General features: G+C 49.4%; 1 protein-coding gene and 1 long non-coding RNA gene across 2 annotated transcripts; one reads left to right on the forward strand and one right to left on the reverse strand.

Annotated features, from left to right (window-relative positions):
- Window positions 1-2,460: 2,460 nt before the first annotated feature.
- LOC133742796 (uncharacterized) lies at window positions 2,461-3,786 on the forward strand. Its single transcript, XR_009862733.1, has 3 exons — window positions 2,461-3,340; window positions 3,477-3,620; window positions 3,697-3,786. It is a non-coding gene; the product is annotated as an uncharacterized LOC133742796 (long non-coding RNA).
- Window positions 3,787-8,013: 4,227 nt separating this feature from the next.
- On the reverse strand, window positions 8,014-8,421 carry LOC133744618 (uncharacterized). Its single transcript, XM_062172695.1, has one exon. It carries the CDS (start codon window positions 8,419-8,421, stop codon window positions 8,014-8,016), a length of 408 nt encoding a protein of 135 aa, XP_062028679.1.
- Window positions 8,422-10,564: the final 2,143 nt, after the last annotated feature.

The following is a 10,564-nucleotide window of genomic DNA, read 5'->3' on the forward strand; positions in this document are numbered from 1 at the left end:
GAAGGTGTCCATGTGGACAAAGGGATCAGACATTCCGCCGTAATGCGACATCTTTGGGGTTTTTGCAGACGCTGGCCTGACAGCTTGCAGAATCGCAGCGGTGAAGGGCCCAGGTCTGGAAGCGAAAAGTGGATTCTGAGTTGGTGCTGGGGCGCCTGACTCCGCCCGAATCAATCTTTGCTCCAGCTGGTGCATTCTTTCCAATATCTGGGCGGTCGCATCGCCGGCGGAATCAGCCCGAGTACTCCGCTGGACCTACCTGTGCCTTGGCGCAGGCGGATTGCCTTCTGTCCTCGTCCTAGCCACCGAGCGGTTGGTATGCGGCAGTGATTCCGCCTCCTGCTCAACCATTAGCTGGGGGATGGGCGGTGGTCCCATCCCCAACAATTCAGGTGGGTCCAGTGGTACCTGCATTTGTATGACTGGCCCTGGCAACAATGTGCCAGTGACCGGTCCGCTACGTCTGGTGATATGTTACTGCTCGCTCTGTGCTGGGCGGGCGGTGGCTTCCAGCGCCCTCTTTAGTTCCTCAAAACGTGCCATGAGCGTAGCCACCTGTCTTTGGGCCTCAGCCTTTTCTTTGCGCTCCTCCTCACGTTCTCTGTTTGCCTTATGAAGATCCGCCAGTGCCATCTCGTACATAGTGACGAGATCCTGGCCCGGCGGGCGGCTGCTGCTGGGATTTGCCTCACCGCTGGGGTTGGTCGGTGTTGTGAATAGTGCGCGGTTAACGCCTACCGCTGGGTCGGAGGGCTGGGGAATGGCGGACTGGTCCGCCTGCTCCTCAGCATTTCCTCCGCTACCGTTAGTCATGGTGGATGTGGTGGGATGACCTTTTGTTCAAGGATTCCCACAGACGGCGCCAATGTTAATGTCTAAAAGTTCGTCGGTAGCTGAACCTTTGTTAACGCTGACCCGATGAGCGGATCGGTGCTTATGATGTTATCAAAGCCTCCGCTACCTGTCAATTAAAATACAAAGGGCGTCAGAGGGAGACCGCGTTGGGCGGTCTTCAACTCTCTGATGCCTAAGTTAGTCAATGTATTTATGTTGACAAAGTAACAGTAGGTAAGTATTGAATGCGTAATTAATGAGGAGAGAGGAGAGAACCTTTTATAGGTGAGGAGGAGGCTGACCTCCTCCTTGTTTTCGATGTGGGACTGATGTGCTTCAGTTCCCAGTTTCAGAAGCTTCTGATGCTATCTTGGCGCGGCGCGTGGCGGCGCGTCGGAGGCGATCTGGAGGTGCTCTGCCGCTGGGGTTGTAGCCCGCCTGGCGGTGTGTCTGTATGTCATTCCTTTGGTTGGAATTAGTACCTTTGGCGGTACAATGATCGTGGCCCATTATAGCTAATTATGCTTGCAAATGTACATGTATGTACAGCTAATTATGCTTGTTAATGTACATGTATGTACAAGGATTGACACACCGGATTAGCGGTGGCATTGAGCTAGGTCAATCATGTCGTTGCATTAGCGAGCGGCAGTTGCTCAGCGGACGGCTTGGGCCGTTTAGTGCATTGAAGATCATTGATGATCGTGACTGGAATTATTGACACTTGGTGTGATTCTATTCGCCGAACATGGGCAGTGTAAGGCGTGGAGAAGCTAAAGGTTTCGCGTTAGGAATCATGCTGCGTAACCGTCCCATTAATCGACACGTGGAGAGATCTTGGGTGTCGTTCTGATTACAACGGTTCCGATTTCCCATCAATCCCTTTTAAAAGTCGGATCAGTGACGTTGAGAAACAATTTTTGTAATTTCTGATTTTTTATATCACCGGTAAAACTTTGATCACTGTCTTATTCTGCTGAAAATCTCATTGTATTTTGGAGTGATCGTGCCTCGAATCTTCTTTCAGGTAAGGATTTGAATCCTCGTAGTTTAGTTTGTATCGAAATAGATTGCTGCAGTTGTGCTTGTGTCTGGTCTTTAATGACCTCTTGCATGATCTGTTGATATTATATGTGTTGAATAGATGATCATTGATAGCAATCTGGGTTTAATGTATATTTGTATGGTTGAATATATGCTTGTGGGATGTGGTAAAGGGGAAATCTGTAGGTTTAGGTAGTGGTTTTGAATTGCTGGTATCTTGGGCTCTAACTCATTTGGGTTGCTGGGTTTCTTGATGTTCTTGAGTAGACTTTGAAAAGTTTCGTAATGGAGGGAGGAGAGATAGGTTTTATATCTAACTTGGTGTGTACTAACTGTGTTTAGGTTGTTAGCGGAATGCCCCCAGAAGTCATTGACTTATCAAGTGATAGTGTCAGTAATGAGTCTATAGATACTACCGAACTCTTGGCAGAGTTTTCAAGAGTCAACCAGTGATTTGCTGAAGTTACATCATCTGCTGGTGCAGGTAGTGCGCCTCAAAACTCTCAATGTAAGCCACAGAGCTCAGGTGGCCCTAGTCGAAGAGACACTAACAGACAAGCAGAGTCCACTTAAGTAGGGAGTCCCCCAGACTTGAGTCGTCCGCTTGATTTAGTTCCCCTTCAGCGGAGAGATCCGTTACTAGAATTGCCATATATGCCCGCACGTGATTCCGTGCAAGAGGAATCCCCAATAGATGCCTATCTTAGAAGACCAGCCAGGAGAGAAAGTATTCGTTGGAAGTAGATGGCGGGCAAGAAGTCTGAGTTCAAGTTATCCTAGAAGCGTGCAAGAGCTACCGAGTCCGAGTGTCTGTTGACTCATTTGGAGGACGAAGTAAACACAGAAGACTTTGAAGAGGGTGACATTTATGCTGGCACCTAGGCCATAGATTATCTTGAAGACAATATGGAGATTAATCCGCCAGAGAGATTGATGACTGCGGAAGAGATTAAGGGAATGAGAGAGCAGTACTGTATTCCAGGCACTGTCGGGCTACGGCTGCTGAGGAAGGGTGAGTCCGCGCATGATCCTCCCGAGGGTCACATAGCCATTCATCATGCGCAAGTGAAGATGGGATTGTATCTTCCGCTGAACCCCTTCATGCAACGCATTCTGTCTAGGTTGAAAGTTTCTGTTGGGCACGTTTTGCTCATCATGCTGCGAGTGTTACAAGCTTTCCATGTAGTATGGCGAGTTTACAGGTTAGGATTTCCCACTAGAGCGGAAGTGATGCATTACTACGCTCTGCAATATTCCCGAAAGCAGAAGTGTTCTGGGCCCTTTGGCTTGACCTCTCGGAGGGACATCATGAAGGACCATAGGATCTTCGTGGACGCTCCCAACTTGACCACTAACTGGCACACGACTGTGTGCTTCGCGTATGGGGATTGGGAGAGAGGTAGGAGTAACACTATTGATCGATATGGCACTGATGACGTTCCACAAAAGTGTCAAACTAAAGGTGTGGCCACTGTATAGGTCTTAATTACTTGCTGTTATCCTTTCCTTGTTGATACTTGCTTTCAATGTTGCTATTATTGTTGCTTACTTTGCTATGATGTTGTCTGCTAATACATTTCACTTCCCATTTTTGGCAGAAGACCTGTTCATTCTGCTGTGTGACTGAGAATTGGTGAGCTTGAAGCGGATTAGGCATATAGTGAAGGAGAAAGGTCCATTCAATATCACCAAGCTAACGTGCTAAGACACATTGAACAGCTGTGGCATAACACTTAGGCCAAGTAAGTGTCTGTTGTGTCAATGCATTTGAATTGCTACTACTATGTCCGCTTAATGTCATGACATGTTTTTGCCCAGAAAGTGTTGATGGATGATGCCACCCAGGAAGTGCGGATACAAGAAGGTTAGCACCAGATTAAGCGGCCCAAGTCCTTGAAGTTGACGGAACCAATTCCGAAAGAGTCTGCAAAGAAGAAGAAGAAGAAGAAGAAGATGACGACGATGATGCCGTGATTGAGGAGTCCGCGAAAGGAGATGAAGAAGAGCTAGAAGGATGTAGAGGAAAATGAGGAGGAGAATGAGGAGGCACACCAGAAGAGGTCTGAGAAGGGAAAGCGGGTTAAGACGGCTGCTGTGCCTAAGCGGAAGCGGAGGCACATTGAGGCTGTTAAGGGTGTTGAAATAACTAAGCTTGGCGCCATGGTTTCTATTGCCATGCCTTCGCTTAGCTTGCCAGTTCCAGCCAAGACCAAGAAAATCCTAAAGAAGATGGCGGAAGAGTACAAGGTGAAGGATGCGTCATACCTTGCCGAGGTCACTGAGATCTCAGGCAAGATGAATTTTTCTGACCATGTCACCTTGGGTCACTGTTCGCCCTTGGAAGCCAAGCAGAAGATTTGGGAGAAGCGATCGAGATTGGGCACAAAATTTTTGTCAGTAAAGAATTTGAGGAGGAGAGCGAATGAAAAGGCAACTGCAGGTGGCCCACGGCGAGTGTGATGAGGCGAGGCTGAAGATTACCAGACTGAACAAGGAAGTTACAACTTTGAAGAAGAAGCTGGAAAAGAAGACGAAAGAGAATAAGGCTTTGGAAGCTCAAGGTCATGAGTAGAAGCGAGAGGTGGAGCGGTTGGCTAAGGAGTTGGAGGATAGGGATGTGAACTTGGGTTTAGCACAGACGAGCTTGGCGAGTGCGGAAGAGGATATTGTTGATACCACACATCACATACCGCCAAGCATAAGCAACGACCTCGTATGTGGGCCCCATGTAGGGAGCCAAACTCGCCAAGGCCGCATCGCGAAGCTCTAACTAGGCATCGCGCTCCCGGAACTGTCTCTCCAGCTCTCACAAACGCTCCTCAGCAACGCCAACTCGAGCCCTGACCTCCTCTATGGCCTTCAAACCAACCTTGGCCTGCTGCAACTTGCCGGTTAGATCCAGGTTTACCTCCTCTAGCGGAGCAACAACATCCTCAGCTTCTTGACGGCGAGACTCCTCCATGGCCAGCGATCGCTCCAACTCCATCCTCCTCGCGATCTCATCGTCAATCGCCCGCCTCATCTCCTCACGCTCCACCTAGCCACGATCCAATGCATCCTGGAACTCGCGTGCTCTTTCCCTCTCAGCATTCAGCTCACCCTGTAGCCGGGCTATCTCCCGATCAAAATGCGCAAGCAACTCAGCCGAAGCTTGATAATTCATATTCACAGCCTACACCACACATTACCCAATCAGAACATTCACAAATGACAGACAATGAAAGCACACAAAGGGGTCACGATACATACCCTCATTAACCTCTCATGTGCCTCCCGATACCTAAGGTGCAGATCCTCAGCATTCACACGGCTGCGATCCCGATGGCAATTTCGCAAATCAGAAGCCATGTGCAGAATAGCTCCATCTGTGATCCCAATTTCACCAAGGGTGCGTGCGAGACTCCCAACAACCTCGTCACAAGAACCCCGGGAACTCCTACTTGTAGATCTGGAACGCGACACATCGTCAACCCGAGCCCTCTTACCACCACGGGTATCGACACTAACACCCACTGGGGGACTCCCAAGACGAAGCTGTGAAGCCACCCTCTTCCTCGACCTAACTCCGTCAGTGCGAGCACAAGTCTCGGACACTCGGGTCCCTTCCACCTCGCCAACCTGGGCAGGGGCCCCTGTCCCGGCAACCTGGGTACCCCTAACATCGCCTTCCCCAACCTTCTGCTGCGCTTCAGGAGCCTCAATAGTCAGAACAACATCCCCAACAGCCTGGCTGGTCACCTCCGCTTCCCCGCTGTCAACGGTGATGACCTCTCGCAATACTGGACCGCCGATATCGTCGCCAAAGACGGCGTCCAGCTGCTCTAACACGGCAACCTATACTAGGCGAGCCTTGGCACTGGTATCGCTTTGGCGCCGCTCAGCTTCCTCAAACAACTCCTCGACAGAGATTTCCACTTCAACCACTCGCTCTGATGGCCGGTCCACGACGCCATGCTCCACCCCTCCCGTAGAGACTCGGGGGGGGGGGGGGGGGGGGACTGCCTTGCACCTTCCTGAACCTCGGGGAGCTGGCGCTCCTCAATGAGTACTTGGAAGCATTGTCCAGCCTCGCCCGCCCGCTCCCGAGACTGAGTAGCTTTCTCAGCAACTGGCTCTGGGCAAGGTTCTAAAAAACGCTAGGCACTAGTCGGCCAGTGATGCAGGGACTAGCGCCTAGGGGCCTAGGCGGGAGCCTAGGCGGGGACTCGGCGGTTTTTAATTTTTAATTTTAATATTATTTTTATGACATAATTATATAAATAAAAATATTAAAGTTCACAATTAATTGAGAATAAATAGAAAAATATATTTTAAAATTTAGCAATCATACTCATTAGCCAAAAGAAACAATAATACCGTTTCAAAAAAAAAAAAAAAAAAACAATAATACTTATTAATTAAAAATAAATCGGGTAGTATGAATCTAACAATCTGTTAGTCAACCACCTCCCAGACCCAATATTAATTCCCTGACCCAATATTCTTAAAGCCCAAAGATTAAGCTCTATCTTATCTCTTTGACCAAAAAGCTATCTTATCTCATCTGTTAGTTGTACAGGAGAGAAGAAGAGACACTTTCAAATTCGAAGTCATTTGTTGCAGCAACAGCAGCAGCGTCGTATTATCATCATCATCACAATCATGGCACTCATGTCCCGCATCACCTTACTCTCTTTCTTTTCTTCTCTCCCATTCTCGCCCACTCTGACCTCAAAGACCCAGATGTTATCGTCGTGAGTCTCGTGACCACCAACCATATATCCATCACCACGATTGCCACCTCCCAACCCGACCCGGTCTCAAATCCCAGAGAAATCGAGGAGAGGGATGGACTTATGTGCGGCCGTATAGCCTTTGAAGAGAGGAAAAACGGCGGTGGAAGAAAGATGTGAGGTTGAATATAGTTCAGATCCTAGCGCCCAGCCCCAGTCGGGATCCGTCCAGCCCGCCTAGGCGGACGCCTAGCAGCCCGGCGCCTAAGGCAAACGATTAGGGGAAAATCCGAACGGCACCTTCACGCCTAGCGCCTAGGCGGCCGCGTAGGCCGATTTTTAGAACATTGGCTCTGGGTGACCCTGACCCACGTGCCCCTCAACACCCGCCTGCTCCTCGGCTTGTTGGTTGAGATATTCCAACACAATATCGGGAAACCTCAGGTACATCTCGTCGGACAACAACATGTTCACCCGATGATCAGTCACACGTACTTTATCAGGAAGATCGACGTCAACTCGCCTTGCCGTCTCCGATTCTCGCAGAAAGTCCCTCATGATAACGTCGGTATCCACCTCCGCATATGGGGCATCACTCTTGCTAGCAACCTCGCTAGGCATATCCGCTGCAACACAAGAACATAATGTTAACAGAACCGTAAAACGGTTAGACATCATAAAAAATAAACAGCCCCTCACCCGGACGCCTCCCCAGCTCCCACATTTCGTATATCGGGAGCCTACACAAGTGATAGAACCCCCTTGTTCCCCAGGGGAACGCGCCCAGCACCCTCGCCACACGCTTCTGCTCTAGCGTAGTCAGGGTGGTCTCCTGCCTCACTACGATACAAAGACCTGCTGTTAGCACACCAATGGCAAAATGAAATTCACCAAACACGCATTCACGATACTCACATATAGGCTGGAAACGAGTAGGAACCCAATGCACCATGTCTGGGTTCTGCCAATGGCCCCTAACCAGGCAAGGCCTGCCCCTCCAGCGAGCATAAATATTTGACGCAAGGTCCTCAATAATCGCTCGGCCACGCGCCTTAAAATTTACACATCCGCTATCGCCAGTCTTTGTCGAGTATTGCATCTTGAACATAGAATTAAACTCGCCAATGCTGGGACACATCAGTCTGCTAAACTTCCACAGCAGCAATACTCCCATCAATTGCCTCAACGCATTTGGCGATAGCTGCCCCAACGATATATTCAGACACGATAGCTGGTACTGCAGCTCTTCCGGTATCGAGAACGTCAACCCACACTTGAGCTGGTACTCGTAAAAGCATGCCCACCCCACCTCAGGGTGGCTAAAACATTCACCATCCCTCAAAGAGCGCAGCAATACATTGCCTGGAATCCCCCAGGTTGTCCTCATTTCGGCGATCTGCTCCTCCGTCATACTCGGACCAGGCTAATCAATGGGCATCTCGCCAAGGACTAACCGCCCCCGCGGCGAGTGCGGAATCTCCAACACTTCAACATTCTCCACCTTAGGCACATCGGAACCCACAGCTTGCTCAACCCTACTCAGAACTCCACGAGACGAACCCTCACCACCTCCTCGGGAACTGCCCACGACACCCCTGCCAGGAACACCCTCACCACGTCCTCTGGAAACACCCTCACCAACTCCTCGGGAACCGCCCACCGCACCCCCACGGGGAGCACCCTCGCCACGACTGCGAGAAACACCCTCGCCACGACTGCGAGAAACACCCTCGTCACCTCCACGAGAAGCGCCGACACCACCACGAGAAACTCCTTCACCTCCACGAGAGGAACCCTCTCGCCTACCGCGACCGCGATGCTCCCGCGCCATACTGCAAGCGATACAAACAACTAGTCAGTTGCCTCCTATCTATCGCCTTCCTCGACCCGCCCCTACAAAATTTCAAATCCTAATAACCTAACCCGGAGCCACAATAGCAAGCCCAGCTCAACCCAAAATTCACCCTCTCCAAAACTTCACCGGACCTAACGCGACCCAGAGCCCGTCGGTAAATCTCACTCCTGGAAAATGACCCCCTTAACAAAACCCATGCACACAAACACCCTCAGACAAACCCAGAAAGGCCAAGAGACAGCGTACCTGTTCATTCCTCCAACCAGAAAACAGAGAGAACGACGCCAATAAAACGGAATTCTGACCACCACCCGAAAGTTTCAAGCTTTCTACATGCGAAAGGCCGTAACTTTAATCCGTTCTTATCCCAATCTCCAACAAGAACACAAGAACAGTAACCACCCCCATGTCCCTCCTCTGTCCTTATATAGGGACCTCGAGAATACATGGACCGTTGGACGTGCAAGGACGACGACACCAGATCTCAGCACGTGTCCGACATCCCTGAACGTTACAGAAGTTATGCGTCGTCACCTCGACTCCTTACCACTACGCCATTATTATATGTTTCGGACTCCAGTACATCGGGCTTCCCGTACACGAAAAACGAATGACATCACTACACGTGTCACCAGGGCATAGCGTATGGGCCAAAAGAAGCATGAAACCCTACCACCGATTAGCGATAGAGACACAACGCCAAGTGCGAGTACGATCTCCTCACCCCAGCCAAGACTCCTCTTACGTGGGGACTTGGGGGACTGAGGGTAATGGCTGTACGGAAGCCACGTGGCATGAACTAGCCTTGAACTTCCGATACTTTTACCAAAGACAAACTCCCCACCCAAGAAAACTCTTGACCGGGGACTTAGGGGACTTGTTGGTATACATATACCTCCTAGGCACAAGTATCGGAAGCATAAGACTCATATCGCCAATATAGAAGTAAAGTTAAGCTCCCAGCTGGCGGTCCCGATACCCCACGGGGTGATATCGAGATCCCAAACGTCCCACACCAAAAGAAACGAAGCCAGACTCCCACAAATCTGCTACAATAAGGGCATCTCCAACAACCCAAAGAGGTAACTATTTACTATCGCTTTCCATCATCATTATCTTGTATCGATACTGACTTAGGCATCATAGAGTTGAAGGCCGGCACACCCAGTCTTCCCTCTGACGTTCGTCTGTTTTGCAGATAAGCGAGACCGATAACGGTAGTAGCAGACCAAGATATCTCGTGATTTAGCTGGATCAGACCCCTCTCGAGACAGCTGAAACATGTTAAATAAAGAAAACAAGTTGTGAAAAGCTAGGGAATTAAGGCCGAAGTGTGTTGGGTACAAGAGCTCAGGCTAGAATCGGAAAGAATAACTAGATGTAAACAAATACCACAAGACGATCAAGAGATCTTTAGTAAAAGAATTTGGGTGATGATGAGAGATCTAAACTTGCTGTTGCTTATAATTAAATAGAGAGAAATGCTGATTTTGCTTGAGGGAATGTGTTTTTACTAGATAAATTTGGTATGTTTGTTAATGCTAGTCACAATTTGCTCGATGAGGCTCGCATGCATGTTGTAATCTACAAATTAAAATGCATGTAGCTTGGCATGTAAAGTTTTCTTTGCTTGGTTTTGATTTCTTTATTTTGCTTGCTTAGAGTTATTTAAGCATGTAGTAGCTTTGCTTGTGTACATACATGTACATTTGCAAGCATAATTAGCTATAATGGGCCACGATCATTGTACCGCCAAAGGTACTAATTCCAACCAAAGGAATGACATACAGACACACCGCCAGGCGGGCTACAACCCCAGCGGCAGAGCACCTCCAGATCGCCTCCGACGCGCCGCCACGCGCCGCGCCAAGATAGCATCAGAAGCTTCTGAAACTGGGAACTGAAGCACATCAGTCCCACATCGAAAACAAGGAGGAGGTCAGCCTCCTCCTCACCTATAAAAGGTTCTCTCCTCTCTCCTCATTAATTACGCATTCAATACTTACCTACTGTTACTTTGTCAACATAAATACATTGACTAACTTAGGCATCAGAGAGTTGAAGACCGCCCAACGCGGTCTCCCTCTGACGCCCTTTGTATTTTAATTGACAGGTAGCG

Source organism: Rosa rugosa, chromosome 4 (genome assembly GCF_958449725.1).
Source record: "Rosa rugosa chromosome 4, drRosRugo1.1, whole genome shotgun sequence".
NCBI classification, from domain to species: domain Eukaryota; kingdom Viridiplantae; phylum Streptophyta; class Magnoliopsida; order Rosales; family Rosaceae; genus Rosa; species Rosa rugosa.